Source organism: Helicoverpa zea, chromosome 9, assembly GCF_022581195.2.
Source record: "Helicoverpa zea isolate HzStark_Cry1AcR chromosome 9, ilHelZeax1.1, whole genome shotgun sequence".
Classification (NCBI taxonomy): domain Eukaryota; kingdom Metazoa; phylum Arthropoda; class Insecta; order Lepidoptera; family Noctuidae; genus Helicoverpa; species Helicoverpa zea.
In genome coordinates this window covers 5,706,610-5,727,285 of record NC_061460.1, presented here as the reverse complement: position 1 = coordinate 5,727,285, position 20,676 = coordinate 5,706,610, and the positions used below count along the sequence as shown (strand labels likewise).

Genomic DNA, 20,676 nt, shown 5'->3' with positions numbered 1-20,676 from the left:
CAAATCCGAATTTGCTAAGATTATTAAACACAGATTAGTATTGAAGTTTTAACTTACGCAGTTTGTGACCTTAAGATACTAATAAAGGCTTTTAATAATTAGCGGAAATTAGCAGTATAAAAGCAGGAAGATTCGAAGTGAAGACTGTTTTTTTTGTATTTCTACTTCATATATAGACTGCTGAGCCATTTATGTCGCCTTTCTTCATTTTTTGGGAAGCTATAACAATAGTACAACAGTTTTAAAATCCATCACCCATATTTTGACTCGTTACAAGAATTCATGGGCACCCTAGTTGTTTGGTTTACGAAAATGTTATTATTAGCTAACCTGTGGAACGATATATTGCAACCACCATAGGATTCACTTTTGCAAGTAGAAACGCAACACTTTTTCACCATTTTAATAGTTTAAATTGATTTAATACAAAAAAATATAAACAAAATTTTAAATGCTGATTACGCGCCAAGAATGTTCTGGGTTACCGCTAGAAAATAAAAAAAAGCAAAATAAAAATTTATGTTGTTTATGTTTTAATAATAAATACGAATAAATTAATGCGATTGTTATTAATTTGTTGACTTACAATTGTTAAAATAAGATAAAAATATAAGTGATTCAATTGTTTTTGGGAAGACAAAACTTTTGATCACAACATTTTTTTATGCTGGCAAGGTGTTAGAAAGAGACAAACAGCCTCCGTTCGAACTATCCCTCTCGGCTCGGATTTGCCTCTGTGTATTATACAACCAATTTAGTACCTTATTGCGTTAGAATAGAGTTCATTTTCGTAAATATATATTTTGAGCGTGCGCAATCTTGTTTAGTAATATTATATCTATGGTACCAACCAACAGAATTAAGAAACGTTTTTTTTTATTAAAATTGTTAGCTCAGAGATGTGGCTACCATTAGATTCGGGCGAATTCACTCATAATACAGATAAGGTCAAATAAACTCGTAAAAACCTCCCGGTATCTAACATGAAAAGCCCAATTTCGGAACTTTGGCACAGACACCTAATTTCTGGTCCAGTAAAAGAGGCCATCCTTTTTTTAATCCAGACTTTTTGATGCAAGACTTATTTATGGTTTCTTTGTTTTTAACAAGCCGATGAACCTTCTCATATACTCAGTTAATATGAGTACAAAATTACCTTAATTTAAAATTAAAATTCTACGAATTATTAAAAAGTAAATTCTCAGTAAATAATTATTATTTGCTGATGGATTAATTAAGGTTTTCTTTAATATTTTCATAATAAATTAATATTATATCAGTATAAGTGCATTATAATAAAGAACATCATGGTATTTTTAACGTGTCTAGACGTAGTTTTAGACGTGACCAATGTGCATATAGAAAAAGAGGACTTAAGGAGGACAGGTGAGTCCTCCTTAAGTCCTCTTTTTCCATATGCTTTTTCAAAATCTGTTGGAATGATTTTTCATAGTTTCTGAAATCCAACGACCATACCAATCTTGACTTAACCATTATTTAGCTTTGATCGACCCGCGTGGCTGTTACTATGCTGTTACTTAGTTATAAATATAATAAAAGCAAAAATAAATTCAACCAGATTTTTGCTAGAACAAACGCGTCGGATCGTTAGACAAAAAACCGAAAAATCTAGATTTCAAAAACGGAACGTTAACGTATCTGTCAGTGAAAAAATACAAAAACCTACGTTCGCTTACAGAATAAATCGGAAGGGATGGATAAAACTACATCGCTTTCCCTTCGTGAATTTTCTCGTCAGTTTTTGGGACCAGTTTTGAAAATCGTTTTTTTTTTTATTATTTTACTTTTAATATAGTTATCGGCACGAATCTTGAGCTCTGACTTGCGTGGAAGTAATTTATTGGGTCCTGTTGAGTCGTCCCACTCGCTTCAACCGCGTCCACGACAAGTGGGGGCGACTGTGACGTCGTGGCACAACAGCTCGCCGCGTATGCGCCGAGACCAGAGGTCAAATCTTGCTTATGCGCACCGGCCGCGCCCACGCGTTCTTACTACTTTAATTCTTATTTGCTTAATTGTACTATATTGTTATATTTAAAGTCATTATACGTATTTACATGTTATACAGTCCACTAGTATTATTTACTCCACCTGCTGAGCTATCGTCGTTACATATGGTCCTTCTCCCAAGAAAAATTGAACTGGACAAAGAAGACAAAGGACTTTGGAGGACATCGTACACGTCACCGAGTGACTCAGTGATTATTATCAAGTTTCTTCGCTGTGAACATTGTTACGTCGTGATATATCGGCACGGCTTGAGACTTTTCGGCCGTCTTAGCTGACGTCACCCAACTGACACGAGAAGAAACGGAATTTGGGCTACTCATCATTCGTCATCATAACGGACAGCAAATACACGTGTTCGGATTGTCGTCGTGCATTGAGATATCTGACAAGAATACTCCTCGGCACAGTCATCATCAGTGGTTTGCACCGGAAAACAGTGAGCTCGTTCCAATTCCTTATTTAATCATCTCATCATCATAATCATATTCATTATCATCCATATCCTGCATTTCATTCATTTTTTACCTCATAATAATTAAAGAACGGTGTTACATTTTTTGCAAGTCATCTCCACATTATTTCATCATATTTCATCCCATTTTACCATTTATTTCAACTGTTTCATCTCTTCATTCATTCATTTCACTATAAGTTAATCATATCCATTACAGTGTCGTTTTATATTTCAACCAAAATCGAATATTATTATCTTATAACGTTAACATTACACAGCGATTATCAGTGCACAAACGCCTTGCATTTTTAAATAGCAATACGCATTCTGCTACAATCTTGCTCGTGCACTTTATCTTGCAACTCGTTGCTATCGTTTTATTGGAAGTGTTAACTTGCTGTTAGTTTATATATTTCCTTAGTGCTTTATTACCAAAATCTATCGCCTTCTCTTAAAATGTCTGACATTAAAAGCCTTATTAAGAAACGTGCTTCAATTAAAGCAAAGCTTACGCAATTTTCTTCATACTTGAACATTTCCAAGTCATGTGAACAGTTGAGCGAAGTTCAGATTGTTGAGGTTGAGTATAGACTTAATACTATCGAAAATCTATATGATAAATACGACGTGTTACAGGCCGACATGGAAGAGATGGTGGACGACCTTAGCGAGCAATATGCGGAGCGTGAGGAGTTCGAAAAGCAGTACTACAGCTTGGTGGCTGCAGCACGTCAGCTGATCAGCAATGCTCGCAAGCAAGCTTCAGGGAACTCCATAGCCGAGGTTGATGTTTCTTGTTCTAAGCACACACACAAACATAATTCTATCCGTTTGCCTAAAATTGACCTTCCTAAGTTTTCCGGCAGCTATCATGATTGGTTAGAGTTTAGAGACACTTTCATTTCTATAATACACGATAACGACAGCATAGATAACATAAATAAATTACATTGTCTTCGCGCTTCCTTAAAGGGTAGTGCTTCCTTGATTATTGACAATCTTGACTTTAGATCAGATAACTACGACGCTGCCTGGAAGTTGCTCTGTGATAGGTATGATAATAAAAGGTTATTAGTTAATAACCACGTTCAATCACTTTTTAATGTGCAGTCCATCAGCAAGGAATCAAGTAAGTCACTAAGACATATTGTTGACACCACAAATAAAAATTTAAGAGCGTTATCTACACTGGGTCAACCTGTTGAGTACTGGGACACACTGATCATTTATATAATGACATGTAAACTTGACCAGGTGACAAACCGAGAGTGGGAGGAGCATAGGAACTCATTGTCAGAACCTCCAACATTGGCTGTATTTATTGAATTCATTCGTAACAGGGCTGATTTATTAGAAACGCTTGAGGAATCCAAGTCATTGTTTACTAAAGGCGAAGGTGTACATGTCAACAATATTAAACAAAGTAAACATTCTTCGGGTTCTAGTGAAACTTCTCGCAGTCCTTTATCATGTCCAATGTGTCAAAAAGATCACTTCATTTTTCAATGCGATAAATTCAAAAGCTTGCCTGTACAATCACGTATCAGTAAAGCTCAAATTTCCAATGTATGTTTAAATTGTCTTCGACCAGGTCATAATATTTATAAATGTAAATTGGGTCACTGTAAGTATTGTCGTGAGAAGCACAATACATTGTTGCACTTTGATCGCGATACCGTTGTTCCTAACCAACCGACTAGTACTTTAGCGTCTGTCAATCACCTTTCTACATCTCGAGTTGTCTTACTTTCCACAGCGCTGGTGAATGTGTCGGATGCTAAAGGCAACGTTCATACTGCACGAACCCTGCTGGATAACGGGAGTACGACTAACCTTATGTCACAGGAGTTGGCTCGTAAACTTAACATTTCCACCTATACAGTCGAGTCTAAGGTAACAGGCATTAATGATCAATCCTCTTATTGTACACAAGGTTGTTCGATTTCATTAAAGTCAGTCAATAGTGAATATGACATCGATATTGATTGCTATGTCGTGTCCAAAATTTCATCGTGTGTACCAAATACATATATCGATGTGCACAATATAAATATACCTACCAATATAGTCCTGGCTGACCCTCAGTTTTACGTTCCATCTTCTATAGATATTCTTGTAGGTGCTGAAGTCTTTTGGAACGTTTAAGGTACTAGCCGTATAGACTTAGGTAAATCCATGCCTACTTTATTTGAGTCCAAATTGGGATGGCTGTTATCAGGAGTCATCAAGCAATCAAATTCTTCTTCTCATTTATGTTTGCTGGCTGATACTTTGCAGGCAGACTTAAACCGTTTTTCTAAGCCAGACTCAGTTTCAGCAAAACATCTCACGCGCGAAGAGCGTTCTTGTGAGGAATTATCTTTGAAGTCCACTTACCGTGATGCGGATGGACGCTTCGTAATTAGCATACCACTTAAGGAATCTCCTGACATATTGGGTGATTCCTATAACATGGCTAAGCGCCGCTTAGCATTACCCTACACATTAGGGCTGAACTGGAGGTGCTCATCACATACATTTTCTTTCTCCATGTCAGATCTTTGATTCTATTGGCTTGGTCGTTCCTTGCATAGTGGAAGCCAAGATAATCATGCAGCAACTGTGGCTGATAAAGTGTTCCTGGGATGAGCCAGTTCCCGAACATATTCAGCATCCACGGGACAGCTTTCAAAATAGCTTACCTTTTTTAAATGATTTTAGGATGCGTCGGTGGATCACGTGTGAATCATCATCTTCTGTGCAGTTGCAGGTGTTTACCGACGCATCTGAAAGGGCGTATGGTGCTTGTTTGCATGTCCGCAGCGTATCGCTTAGTGGTGAGGTTCATATACACCTTACTGCTACAAGCAAATTAGCGCCGGTCAAGTCAACGACCATCCCCCGACTCGAACTTTGTGCTGCGTTGTTGAGTTCAAGATTATACGTAAAGGTACGTCAGTCACTTACACTACATATTGACGGCGTCTATTTCTGGTGTGATTCCACCATAGTCTTGGGTTGGTTGTCCGCCTCACCCACGCAACTTAAGACCTTCGTTCGCCATCGTGTCTCTGAAATTCAGGAAACTGCGGAGGGTAGAACTTGGCGTTACGTTCCGTCACCAAAAAAACCCCGCAGACCTCGCTTCGCGTGGACTCAGAGCAGATAAGCTACTTTCTTCTTCGCTATGGTGGTCGGGACCACAATTTTTATTCAAGGATTCATCTACTTGGCCTCAATTTCCTGAATCGCATCAACCCACTCAAAATCTACCAGAAACAGTAACTTCTTCTTTTCTTCTTTTCATACCTTCAATCATAACGACAATATCATTTCTAAATTATTTACAACATTTAATAAAATACAACGTTTTACCGCATACTTACTTTTCATTAACATTAAAATTAAAAAACAAACAGTTTGTCCTGGTCCACTTACATCTAAAGAGTTGAATAGTGCATTACACATTATATGTATTAAGATTTTGCCAACAGGAGTCATTTCCTTCGTGTTGGAGTTGTAACAATTCCTTTTATGATTACAATATATTAAACACTATTCTTTAAGCAACTAAACATATTATTTGTAAATTCTTATTTGACATGTATCACCTACGACTTTTACATCTTTTACCCCAATTGCTTCTTATAAAACTTCGTCACCATTCACCCATCATGATAGCTGACCGTTGGGACTTATCAAGTGCTTTACATGTGTGTTTGTGTGTTTGGCCACAAGGGCCGTCCATCTTGAACCTTTATCCGGCTTTTCTGGCTGCCATGAACCGCTTTATTGCTCGTAGGGGGAAGCCAAGCAACATTTTCTCATGTCTAGCATTGTCCGCGGTTAAGTCAACCAAAGACCATCTCAGACGCATCCTTGGCTTAACGAATTTAACGTTTGAAGAGATGGCAACATGTTTAATTCAAGTAGAAGCTATCTTAAATTCCAGGCCCTTAACTCCACTTTCCGATGACCTTTCCGACCTTATTCCCTTGACGCCTGCCCATTTCCTTATTGGACGATCGCTCATCTTGTTGCCTCACCCACAGGTCCAGAACGCTCACGTGAACAACTTGCAGCGGTTCCGTCGCATCGAATGTTTAAAGCAACATTTCTGGTCACGCTTCTCACATGAGTACATTTTGTGGCTCCAACAACGAACCGAATGAACGAAATGGCTCCGATCGTCAGGGGAACTTACAGAAGGAACCCTTGTCGTCATTAAGGATAAAAGCTCACCTCCTCTGTTATGGCTTTTAGGACGGATCGTTAAGGTGCTTCCTGGTAGAGACGGCATTGCACGAGTCGCCGACATCCGCACACGTAAGGGTGTCATTCGGCGAGCGTTCAACACTATTTGCCCGTTACCCGTCGCCACTGCTGTTGAAGACACTTCAACGGGGGGAGTATGTTGAGTCGTCCCACTCGCTTCAACCGCGTCCACGACAAGTGGGGGCGACTGTGACGTCGTGGCACAACAGCTCGCCGCGTATGCGCCGAGACCAGAGGTCAAATCTTGCTTATGCGCACCGGCCGCGCCCACGCGTTCTTACTACTTTAATTCTTATTTGCTTAATTGTACTATATTGTTATATTTAAAGTCATTATACGTATTTACATGTTATACAGTCCACTAGTATTATTTACTCCACCTGCTGAGCTATCGTCGTTACAGGTCCCTTTTGTGGTATGAAGTGAGGCGCGGGGGCGGCTAAAGCGGTGATTGGCCGGCAGTGCATCGCGTCATCGCGTCACTCGGGATTGGTTCTTTGCTAATAAATCACTTCTGCGCAGATGTAGGTCAGAGCTCAAGATTCGTGCCGATATCTGTACCAGGATACTTTTTACCCGACCGTAAAGTTAAATCTGTATGAATTAAACATAATCAGTAAATCGTACTACCAAAATACATTATAAAACTGATACTCTTCCATCCAATGTCAAACCAATCTATTTTAAATCCCATAAAATTATAAAAGGAAAAAAAGATTGACAAGACGGTCCCAAAGCCGATATATTTTTGTCATAGCAACAAAATATGGCCGAACCAAATCCCACGTAATACGCAATCATCGGTTTCGAGATAAACCGACAATACCGTTTTTGAATCCGCACCGAAATTCTGAACGAAATTAAGCAATGAAATTTCAAACGCAATTGATATCGTGACCGTTTTATCGCGGTTTGTGTTCATAGACAACACCACGGATTAGGAAATATGAGCAGAGATGTCTTAATTTAGATAGGTCAAGCGCCTTCTATTAAGTCAAATAAGTATGGCGGGTATGACCAAAACGATCAATTATGAGTGAACAAATAAGGAATTCGGGTTCTTTGGGATATGTCAATGATTTTTGGTATTACAAAAAAAGATCGGATCCAAAGAAGGCGTTCAAGGGCGAACACACTCCCATTACTCGTCCCCCGCACACCCGTATTTAGACGCGCTACTTTCTAAGGAGATTTTAAGTTATGGCACCTCCGCTAGTCATTTTGTTCTCCATGCACAAAACAGACCAGCAATGCATTTGTATCATTGACAAACAGATATATTGGTAAACAAAGCTACAATTGAAAATCAAATATTAACGACTTCTGATTCTGGTAGCCAATCAAATAGTTCGGTTGGTATTTGTTGTGTGTTGTAAATAATTTGTGTAGCAATTTGTGTTGGTAATAGTCTGATTGTCAATTTTAGTTCAGGCAAATTGATTTTCTAGGATTTTTTATTTCGGTTCACTGAAAAACGGTATTTACAGTTACCTAAAAAGCGCTAATATAGGTAAACTTAGATATAACTAGTGCGCATTTGTGCACTCATTCTCAAAGTCTGAACTTCTGTTCTTATAATAATTTGATAAACTTTAGTGTTGATCGCAAAGCAACTTCAAATATTACATATTTATGGAGTTCTCAAATAATTTAAAAATGAATCTAATACTAAATGTTCCATCGTAAATACGACTATTGTATCTGCTATTAACAAGTACGTACCATTATCTTCAATTTACTTTACATCTATTTGCTACATGATATCCATTTTTGTTATGATATCCAATATACGACCTTTCACGTATTATATCAGACAAGGAACCATAACCTCATTCTTTATTCTCTCTATATCAATATTCCTTTGTCCCTTCGTGTCGTGCGTCAGTCCTAAGCTAACCTGTCAAACATGTCGGCCACGAGACAGTTGACTTACCATATAGAATGCATTCGTGATTTGTTCCAGATTGAAAATGAAAAAATCTACATTTTTTTATGTGTAATCTTACTCATTTCATGTTTGATCTATGCGCAAATCAATCTTGCGTAAGAAAATTTTGTACAGAATAGAAGCAGACATGCTGAGGCGTAGCTGGCGTAGCTATCAACCACAGCTACGACGTAGTAGGTTAACTTGATAAATACATAGTTGTGTGCATACTATCAACATATTCTATGTATGTCAGTGATTGTACACATTCCCTTTAAGAAAATAGTACTATATTATGAATAAAAATAGATTACTGATATTTTATCAGGACAAGAAAAGGTTTATTTAACTCAATATTTTCCTTCCATTTCCACGATTTCCCATCAATAGAATTGACCTTATAATTTACTTTCCATAGAATTTCTTTCATTTCTTGGACGGCATAACAAATGAATACACCGTAAATTGAAGACCTGACCAGGACAGATAAGAAGATGAAGTCGATTCGTGGAACGAGATAAGGAAATTCCCCAAAAAAATACATCAGAATTAGCCGCGGGACAGAAAATTGTGTATGAAGAAGTTGACAATAATAATTGGAAACAAACATTTCCCAAGGATAAAGGGTTTGTCGGAAGAAACGCGAAGTTTACCATGATCGGCGAATTGTATTCCAATTAAACTTTATTATAAGGTATAACAGGGAACTCGGAGTGTTTAATTAAAATAAAGTTGGTTAATTTTGCCATCTGCCACGGATAAGCAAACTAGATTTAATTAAAAGTAAAACATGAGTGGTCGTCTGTTCGCCTGTTTGGTGATTAGTTTTGTATTGTTGCCGATGCTAATTAATTTTCTGTTGTGACGATGTATATTTTAATATTGTAGGACCTTTTTTGTTAGAAAGGATGTATAAATAAGTATGGCTTGCTATGCTTCTTGGTAAAGAATGTAATCTAGTTATGCACTTTGTAAGGTATCTTACGTTGTGCAGTATAGGTAGTAGGCATTAGTAGGTAGATAATCTAATTACGCCTCTAAGTGGGCTAGTTGCATAACTCACCAAAGTGCGTAACACATTGCTTTAAAAAATCGCTCACTATACATTAACCTTGTTGTATTACTCCAAAGTACTCGTCGTTCCGTCTTTGTAAGAGCTTAGACATAAAAAAATAAAAATTCTGAACACACTAAAAATATTCATCCGAACCCTTCAAAAACCAGCAAAACGAACCACATTCTAGAAGACTACGCTTACTCTGCTTCACACAAAAAAGATTGCCAAATTAACCCGCCGCTGTATAAAACGCCTATACATACCTATACACAATATACAGTGTGGGTACTTATATATAGGCAGGATGCTCGTCAACAAGAATAATCAAGACAATAGTTGTGTTAATGTAATGAGAGCCACCGCACAATTAACGAACCGAGGCGCGGGAACGAAGTAGGGCTGTCACTCGGAATTCGATTAAATGTAGCTGTTTTTTTTTTCCTTTTTTGTGGAGTGCAAGTTCTGTTGTTTTCTTGGAGGTTGGTTGCTTTTTTAATTCTGTTGAACGGGTAAATGTTGCAGGTACGTAGTAAAAGTTACGTTAAGGTTCTCTATCTTAAGAAGTGTCGCTGTGTATGCAATTTTTCAAATGCGGGAAAAATGTCCCCAACATAGTTGAGAATATAATTAATGATTCTGATAGTACTGATATTTAAGAATCACTTGTTATTATACACCCTATGTATTATCCAGTAACGGTAGCTATAACGATCCTGAAAAAAATAACACAACATTGCACAAAGCAACTTTTCAACCGCACCAAAGAAAAAACTACAACACCGTCACTACAAATGCGGTATTTGACATCCCTAACGAGGGAGGGGACGAACTGGAATGTTGAATTAAACCAATCCGTTACAAAAACTTGGTCGGCTAGGTAAATAGTAGCGACAGATAAATGTGTCAGGCGTCCTCTTAAAGCGCATTGTTACGTGTCGCTGTGCTAAATTAGTAGCCAACACTAAATATTAGCGAGCACAATGCAATACTGACGATACTTGGCAAAGAGGTGGAACGACGATTCCTTGGCCAAGCGTTGCAGATTCCAAATTTAAACCCTGACATCAACATGTGTGCACAGGTATCTAAGTCTGCGAATACGTAAGAAATAGGAAAGGTTTTTCGGTGGTCATTATATTTTTATCATGATACTCAACTGTTCTTGTTCTTGGGTTATCTCCTCCTGATTGCTGTTTGATTTGACAGTTTTATCCTTCGAATCCCTTCCCTAAAGTCTCAAACTGTTATGTCGAGCATTGGACAATACACAATTCTGAACGAAGTTACCCTTCCTGGTAATTATGAGCTTAAATACGCCTTTTAAACGACGCCTCCTCTCTTTGCACAAGGAAAGGAAAAGCTTCACGACGAAAAAAACTGTTAAAGTTAAAACAACTGAAAGCATCAGTTTGTTAATTATTTTTGCCGTTTTTTCCTCATAAAGCAGCCTTTCCGAAAAATCTTTTAAAATTAAAAGTGCTAGTATTAACAAAGGAAGTACTTCGCCTTATATTCTGTTGAACGCAGAAAAATGAGTTGCTATTATAGTGGTCGTATTTTTTGCTCGATAGGGCAACATTCGATGAAAATGAGAGTGTTACCACATCATGTCGGACCAAGCGTGGTACTTACGGCAATGTAGGACAGAATTATGGATATTGCGTGCGAAAATGTTCGATAACCGTCTTATACGAAATCATTGTCATATCATAATATAGAGTGTAAAAAGTGCTTTTTGGGTCAAATCGAAAACGAAGTACCTACTCACATGGACATAATATCATATGTTGCGATGTTCAAGTTTCTAAATACAAAAACCTATTCTTACTGCTGTGTTAATTACAAGCTTTAAAGAACCAACTTACCGGTTGTAATGTTTTTAAATAAAACATTCGTTAGTTTTGTTAGTGAACGAAACTTGCGACGTTTCGAAATGAAATTTTCGGGAAGTAAAGTTGCAATTTCTTTGAAATCTCAAATAAATTAAACTGAGATATAACTTTTAAATTAATGAAGTCGCTGCTAAAAGGTATTTGGGTGGAAAAGGAAGATAGAATTAAAAGATTATGAGAGTTTACTAAATGTGGCTTGCACAGGTTTCTTATGTTTTATTAAAAATCCGTCGCAACCAGTAAACAATGTACAAGTTATTAACACAAACTTATTTTTATTAATAATATAAATAGAGAAGATAATACCTTTTCTACTAGATAATTGTAGACTGCTAGAATGAATCGTATTAGAATCGGATTAGTGATCGAGCGAACGCCTCATTTAATATCTTCTTCATCAATTTCTAGGAAAGTAGGTAATCTATTTTCCGCTTCCGCTGGCCGAGTTTTTATTGATCTTAATGAAAAATAAAAATCGACTATTTTAATCGCATTTGCAGCGAAAGAAACCTGAATATAGCTAATCCATCAGTTGCGTTGTTGTGACTATTCTTGTTAAAGGTTTTGATTATTATTTGAATGATTTTCTAAGTGCTTCGGAAGACACGTTAAACTGGTGGATCATCATTGGTCATTTGTTTGACAGTTTGTCGTTACGGGTAATCAGAAAGTCTGACAACCTGTAATACTGAGGGGTATTGAGTTTACCGAGTAGCTCGGTTGAGAAGATCAGATGGGCAGTCACTTCATGTAAAACTCTGGTACATGGCGAAATATGCTTAAGACTGAAGCCGACCCCAAATATAATTTGGGAAAAGGAAAAGCAGATGATTATGAAGTCGTGGCTAAGTAACAGCTGCACAGGTCAGTTGCTCGAAAATAATGAACATAGAAGTCAGTCAGATTAAAGAACAATAAAAGAGAATATCTACAATAATAAGGGCTACTCAGTAGTATATACTCCACACAGTAAAACCCCGCTTAGTAATATAATTAGGGAACTTGACTGTTAACTGTTAATTTGCTTTGTTAGCGCGCTCCAAGTTAGTGTTAGCAGCACTCGGGCTACAAATTAATAGTTGCTTAATGTGATGGCTAGGCCAAATACTCGCCGCTTCTACATAGTAGTTGTTTCTTGCTGCTACAACTAAGTCCTGGGGGAACTTACTTTGTGAACTACAAAAAGTATTCATACTATCCTCTCTCTATGGTTCGTAGATTCACCCTTGCTGTAGTAGGTTAAAGTAGAAAAGTATGTATTAAAAATATTTATATTCATATTTATAACAAGCCACGGGCTAAATCTATCTAAAAGATATATTTTAGTTTAACTAACTTAAACCTTTTTTGTTGGCAAGAGAAAAAAAGGCTGTCATATTCGCAATAAATAATATTTTGCACCCCATTTTGACTAAAGCAATTCACTAGATTTATCTAAACAATTCATTATGGCAACACTTTACTGCAAATTATTCCAGTAAATAAATAAATTAAGATGACACCATAGGGCTATGAAAACACAAAAGAATGAAACATACCCAGAACATTATTTTTAACATTTCTCATCCGCGATTCTTTACGAGGATAATGCAAATAAACATTATGTTAAGGAGATGAGTAAACGGCTTTAACGATACTGTCATGCATTATATTATATTTTTCAGACCATAAAATAATTTGAAGACTGTATTTTTTGTTGCTTGTATTTTTAATGTTGAAGACAATTGAAGAGCTTGTAAAGCACTAGTACTCAGCTACATCCGGTTAGATTGGAAGCCGACCCCAAAATAATTGGGAAAAAAGGCTCGGAGGTTATAAGTGAGCTACCAATATTATTATGCTGTCTATACTCGATAATAATGATATATCCAAGAAAAACATATAAATCGATTTATGTACATGACAGCAAAGTGTATTTCTATGTCTTCAAAAAGGCCGAATTTTCACATGAAATAAAAATTTGAGTTCTATTAATTAATCCATCATACAATCGAAATTTTCAAAACTGCTGAACACCTTTGTAGTACAGTTCGTCAGTTTAATCTATAGCGCCATAACTTGTATACAAAGGACGGTAATATTTGCCATCGAACCAACTCAAAGGCAGCAACATCTGACGAATTGTTTTGATGATTCAGGGACTCTTCGCTAATTGTGCCACATCTTTCTGCTCCATTAACGTTCTTAGGGAATCAATCACTTGATGGATTCGCCGAATTAATCTGTAATGTGAATGATTATGGTCGTTTGGTAAGCAGGGTAAATACAGGATAAAAATATGGGAATATTTCACCTGCGACTTTGTCTGCATCCCATAGGAACTACATTTTGCAACCTATTAAGAGTACCCGCACAGCTAAACAGTCGGCTAAAAGTTGGCCTGAAGGTAGGAAAACAATATTTTTTGAAGAAAATCGTGAATTCAAGCGCCACCTGTCGATCAATCGATCATCTCAAGACTTTTTTTTTAACGACGTCAAAAATCATCAAATGACCCCTCCCGCTGTGGGTTAGCAGCGGCGAGGGAGTGTCAGACTCTTACTGACTAAAAACCGTCGTGTTCCGTCGTCCTTTTGTGTACCAGGGCCGCGGTATCTCTTTCGAACAACCCGCAGCCCCGGCAGGCCTTGGCCCTGCTGGGCCCCGCTGGGGTTGCTGGCATCTCTTTGAGGAGCGCGTGGAACAACGCGCGCCGTCGACACGGGTCTGTCGTCTAAGTAGACAGAGGAGCGATGAGCCACCCGAACTCACCGCCCACAGACCCACGCCTACGGTGGCCGGGAGTCATCTCGCGACACCCGGCGCCCATGGTGTCTACCTGGTCCAGCGCGGCGGCCGGGATGAGAGGTGCGAACTCTCTGGCGTTCCGCCTCCTCCTTCTCGAGCATGACCGCTTCGCAGAAGGAGGCGACGGCATCCCATTCCCTCTCGCCCCGGACCATGGCCTGAACCAGGGCCGGACGCGAGAGGTCGCCGCGGTGTGCCCCTCCCATGCGGGGCACACCTGGACTGTGTGGTCCACCGTGTCCTCGGGGCTGTCCGCACAATGGTGACACCCGGGCGCCTCCTCACGACCGATTCGGTGCAGGTACCTCCCGAAACAACCGTGTCTGGTGAGGACCTGCGTCATGCGGTACGTGAGGGCGCCGTGACTCCTCCCGAGCCACTCCTCAAAGAGGGGACTTACCGCCACGATGGTGGCGTGCCCTATCATCTCAAGACTCAAGCAAGAACATCATAACTCTGACTAGCTCTGACCTACATCTGCGCAGAAGTGATTTATTAGAAAAGAACCAATCCCGAGTGACGGCTATGATGCGATGCACTGTGGGCCAATCACCGCTTTAGCCCGCCCCCGCGCCTCACTTCATACCACAAAAGGGACCCAATAAATAACTTCTGCGCAGGTGAAGGTCAGAGCTCAAAACTCGTGCCGATAACTATATATTCCATTGTCACATAGTCTAGAAACGCAGGTGCTATGCCTGAATTGAAAAAGTCTAAAAGTAAAACAAATGAATAAGTAATGTATGCGGCTACTGCTGATATATATGAATACCTTGGGGTTTTTATTATATTTTATTTATGCAGAAGTCATTTAAAATCGTAATAAGATTTTCCCAAATGACAACTTTTTCATTTATATGTAGAAGATTGATTTGAATTTATAAATTAAATATCAGTCATCCCCACTAGAGAGCAATGGCCTCTATAATATTTTAAAATAATAAATATTTCACCTGTGTTTACTCTGTATATTAGAACAAAGCCTTGGTAAGCCTTGTATAATTAATATTTATTTTTATCATAAGGTCTCTGGTTAAGTAAAAATAAATACATCAACCTACTTATAATTTTCTATATTTACTGACAGAAATTGAACGATTACCCACGTTATAGAAACAGGTCAAGGTTAATTTCTTTTGTATAGTAACAAACACAATAACAAAAGAAACTTCTTTGTTTGTCCAAATACCCACATGTATTTTATGTATTGCTTACTTACAAAACAAGTACTTCATATTTTATGTAATTCACAGGGGATTTGATTCAAAATTTTTATTTTTTCTAATCTCGGTAAAGTATTTCGTAAATGTTATTCATTAAATTTCCTGGCAAATATGTTTATCGAAGTAAATAGTCCTTCTACTCGTGACTGTACTCACGAAGTTATCTTAAAAAGTCAGTTATATTAAATCTATGTAGTTAGCTTAGAACTGCCTGCCTTATTTTTGGGTATTGTTTTTCTGAATAAGTATTAAAATGGATATGTTTTAGTCTCATAATCTCAGATCATGATCTGAGCTCATAATGCTCAATCGATACATAATATTGTTCACTATTCATTATTTTGATATAAAAAACTAATTGCAAGATGGGAGGGATTTCGAGAAATTATCTTTCAAATAACTTACAAAACCTTCTCTTTTTTGAAAGTCAGTTAAAACTTATTACTGAAAGTGCAAAGGTAGCGTGCGTAAGTCTGCGAAGTTAACTTAGCTTCTATTTGACCGATATCATGATTGTATTCTTCGTTTATTACAACGCACTTACGGGCTTCAACTTTAATGTTATTGCAAAAGTTATTTTATTATTGTTAAGTTAGGATTTTGTTTCGGAGTTACTTGAAATTGATTATTTTCATAATAAAGTAATTCACGCGGTTTTACTCACGTCCTGAGAGAACCACTTTCAGTAGCTGAATAAAAAGTAGCTTATGTCCTTTCTCAAGTTCTTAACTATCTGTCTACCTGATGATTACAAAATTCTCCAATTGAACTTAATAAATTGACTAAAGATTGCAAAAACAATTTTTTTATAAGTAGGTACCTGGTAATTAACAAACGAACCACATTTGGTGCCAAACAAGGCACAGCCATACATCTCGTGATCTCACCCTAACACGGGTGCTAATGGAAAAGATGTAATTACTAACTTTCTACGATCGCGTGGGGAAACCTCTGTCAGAGGTGTTGAGGTTGAAATTAATTCTATAAGAGACTCGTCAAATACCACTCGACGATATATGTATAAAGAACTCACATTCCAGGAAACCGGCTTTCCGCTACCGCGTAAAAAGTGGCCTACATCTTTTCTCAGGCCCTAGACTATCTGTGTGACCTCTCACTTTGCATGAAAGCGCGACAGACATACTTTAAGATATTGACCACGAGACTCATCGTTTTGTATCCGAGAAAAATAATTGGTAACACAATCTAAATATAATTCAGAAACCTCACTCGAGTCAGTCATAATTTAAGACATTCCTTGTTACGTGTTCCAAAATAAATGTCGCTCGTTATAAATATCTATATTTACAAGATTTACAAAGGTTACTCACACTTTATTGTATAACTTCTATTTCAACTGTAGTTATTTTCGTGACACAACACAAATTCCCGTTGACGTCACGTCTTGAAGACTCGTTGTCACCGAAAAGCTTTGTTAGACAAACACAAGTCAGTCCAAGTTGACAAAACTCGTATCGAGACAAATATTTGTATAGAGCTATATGTGTGTAGGTGTATTATCCTCCAGGATCTGACACAATATTTACTATTCCTAACCTTTCTCTGTGGCATTATGGAACACACATTCTACCAAGAAATGAGTAGAAACATAATAAAAGCATCTCAATGTGTACATTGTACAAATGTTAGATACATGACAGCGACACTCCAAGGCGTTTCGGATCCTGACTGACAAAGACTAATTGTGAGAAAAGAAAAATAGGAATTTAATTTCGGGACTCGGGTGACGATATCAAGGAAAATACTCTCCGAAAAAAAGGATGATTTACGTTCTGGTTGAATTTGTTTTATTGGACTAGAAGCTTTGTATTGATTTCAACGTACTAATTTTAAGGCTTAAGTTAGACGACCTACTAAATTCCTACAGAGGAAGAGGAAGACCTAAGAAAAGATGGATGGATTGCCTGAAAGATGATATGAATAGGAAGGGAGTGAGTGTCAGTATGACGAGTGTCAGGGGAAAATGGAAGAAAATGACATATTGCGCCGACCCCAAGTAATATTTGGGAACAGGGCAGGAGAAAGAAGAAGAAGAAGTTAGACGACCTACTTTTACTACTAATATTTAATATGGGTATATTATTATACTTATTTAGTTACTTTGATTTAAAGTCAAAGATCAGAAATATATTGTCAACTTTATTTTTCTGTGGAGTTTTTTCGTTTCTCAACTTTCCCATACGTGCAAGTTACACTGCGTACTTATGCACATTGCTCAACGAACATATGTCCGTAATCACCAACACATCGATAACAAAACAGGTAACATAATCACAGCTCAAACACACCATAAACAACGTTATTCTTTACGAGAATCTAAAAGATAAATTACAGCTGGCAATAGCACATAACAAATACAGAACGGAACACAACTACATTCTTCTAAAAGTCATTTAAAACCAAACTGTATCTGACCAGCGGGTCGGACGGTGGACGACGTAAAATAAGCGTTCCATTTTCTTCGCCCTTTGTTGCTGAAAAAGAATTGTTACCACATTGCACTAAGAAATGTCGTATATCATCGAGGAAATGCAATTTAAAACCTTCTGTTATCGGGACCACGGTTAATAAAGCGAATTATTTTTCTTACTGATCCAATCGATTCCGATTGGTGTTCTAATTAAAATGGTCCGTAAATGGGTCAGTTTAAGTGCCGTCGAATTTAGAATAAGGTCGTCGGGTAAACTATTTTCTGGTATGGATGAATCTCATATGTTGGGCCAATTTTTGTCAGCATCAATAATTTGAACATTTATTTTTATGTAAACGATTTACATATCTGCCTACGAATTTACCGTATTGCAATAGTATACTGTTGTACTTTAACCTTAACACGAATTAAATAATATAAACTGTAAAATATTCGCCGTTTGAGTTCCCAATGACCTAGAAAATAAAAACAAAAAAAGCAAACAAACGCTTTCTTATAGCTATAGCGTTCATCTCCGCAGACAACAAAGCAAATTCCAGTTGTTGTAATAATACGATTTATTTATTTTCTCTTGTCACTTAAGAAATCGCTGAAAAGATTTCCGTTTATTTACTTAAGGTCCGTGTTTAAGCATGTCTACGCTGGATTTGAAGTTTAAAATCACAAAAAGCGATCTGTTTTTGAGGGTTGAAGTGTCAGTTTGTCAGTTTAAAGCGTTTGCAAATAACTCCGAAAATAGGTCAGCGACCATAGAAAATATAGATAACATTTCAAAATGTAGAAATTCTTAGTGACTTCGGATGTATGTACCTTCGTTCTCTTTCGTTCCGCTCGTCTCCTTTTGTAGACAGCCACTCTAAATCTGAGCCGAAAAGGGGTCCTGGCGTGTGGCCAAGAACATGCAAGAATTACAGGAAAATACCTCTTCAAGTTATACGGAAATGTAAACAGATAAAGCATAATTTCCGATACATTTTAGAATTTAATGTGTGTAGTGCATTAAGGAATTTCTAGCGTTTCCAATATGATGTGTATTGCTCCCAGCTATGCGAGGCAATATCGTGGTTGGTAGAAATATTAGGTTCGTGCTCAGCGCGTGTTCAGCTGTTAGAACCACGGTGTTGGCACTCCATACATTGATCTTGTACCTACATTTTTGTAACTCACAGAAAAGACTGATCCTCTTTACTGGCAGTGTATTAGACGTTGATATTCGAATTCCACTTGTTTTTTTTTAAGTTTATATGAAATAGTAAGTAACTTATGAGCGAAAAGTAGTAAGAGTTCGAAGGAAAGAAAGGCGTACGTAGTCGTGAATTAAAAAGAGGACTTTCCACTAACTTTGGCTTAGATGTTAAAAAACGCTACTGCTGAGTTTGACTTCGATATTTTAAAATTAGTTAAGCTCATGAATTATGAGTTCTTCAATGGAATCCAAAGCCGAGTAAAAACTTTATGTAAATTAGAAAAATAGATTTCGTAATAAGAGTGGTCTATTTGAGAAGGTGCACTGACATTGCATATTGATCATTTAGTCGATATCGTATCCCGATTGCATAAAGGCCAAGCAAAGGTTATGTAACCCAACCATTAGACAGGCTTCTCCGCGATTCCACTCCATTTCAGCAGCGTAAAGTTAAGATGAAAAGGCAGTCAAAAAGGCAGTTTTGAATGAAATTAGATATTCAAAGTTCTTTCTACTCCGGTTACCTTGCAGAAAGCGACGCATTGAAAACTGGGCAATCGGTTATAAACGGCAATTTTGCATAAAATTCTTGGGGAACTGCATCTTAAACCTCTTATACTGGTCGTTTTCCGATATCTACCGTACGGTCGTAGATTCAAATTGCCTTTGAATCAATAAATAGATTATGCAGTTGGCAAAGAGCGTTTTAAATAAGTTTTTAATCAAGACTTCGATCCCGTGGCCTTTTGAAAGGTCGTTTGACTGTGATAGGTTAATTTTGTTTTTAACGACTGTGACGAGAGCGCAGCTTAATGTTTTGACCTTTACCTCAATAGAAGCATTTTTCTATAACAGAAATAAAAACAGTACAAGATTGAGTATACCTTAGCTGTCAAATCTAAGTTTCAATTCTGGTGATGGAAAACTAAGTAAAAATAGCTAGGCAAAGTTGATTTTTATTATGATAAGTTTAATTCATTCATTTGTATTGTTTGTAATTTATATGGGTGTAAAGGCCTGAAATAAATGATTTATTATTATTAAAGTTGTATGGTGTCAACAGAATAATGTGTAGGTAGGTACAGAGAGAAAAGAACTTTTATTTTATCTTTTTTCGTAAAAGATTACACACAGAGAAATGCTCAACTATTTTCGACTGACGGAACAGAGAGTGTCGAATTCCTGGGTGACCAAGTGGAATTTGTCACTTAAGCCTGACAATGTTTTACCTTTTTCACAGCTTTGCCCTGAATACAAATAAACATATATTTACAGAAAATATATTTCTACTGAAATATAAATAAAAAAGGTGTCACTTCACATTATGATAACGCTAAACTATTAAATCAGGGTACAAACAACTCAAGTAGCATTCGGGGTTCTATATAAGATGTCTAGTCGCTCACATGTACT

General features: G+C 37.4%; 1 protein-coding gene across 8 annotated transcripts; it reads left to right on the top strand.

The window, feature by feature from the left end:
- The first annotated feature begins 1,876 nt into the window (after positions 1-1,876).
- On the top strand, positions 1,877-7,095 carry LOC124633320. 8 transcript variants are annotated; one of them, XR_006984732.1, is made up of 4 exons: positions 1,877-3,268; positions 4,242-4,378; positions 5,186-5,301; positions 6,728-7,095. XR_006984732.1 is itself a non-coding variant. In XM_047168502.1 (4 exons), the coding sequence occupies exons 2-4, from the start codon at positions 4,251-4,253 to the stop codon at positions 7,064-7,066; spliced, it is 696 nt and encodes a 231-aa protein (XP_047024458.1). In that variant the 5' UTR covers positions 1,877-3,268; positions 4,242-4,250; the 3' UTR covers positions 7,067-7,095. The 8 variants fall into 8 exon arrangements, 3 of the variants coding, with proteins under 3 accessions (XP_047024458.1, XP_047024460.1, XP_047024461.1); XM_047168502.1 differs by having other exon boundaries at positions 5,186-5,414; XR_006984731.1 differs by lacking the exon at positions 5,186-5,301 and having other exon boundaries at positions 6,517-7,095.
- The last annotated feature ends 13,581 nt before the right edge of the window (positions 7,096-20,676 follow it).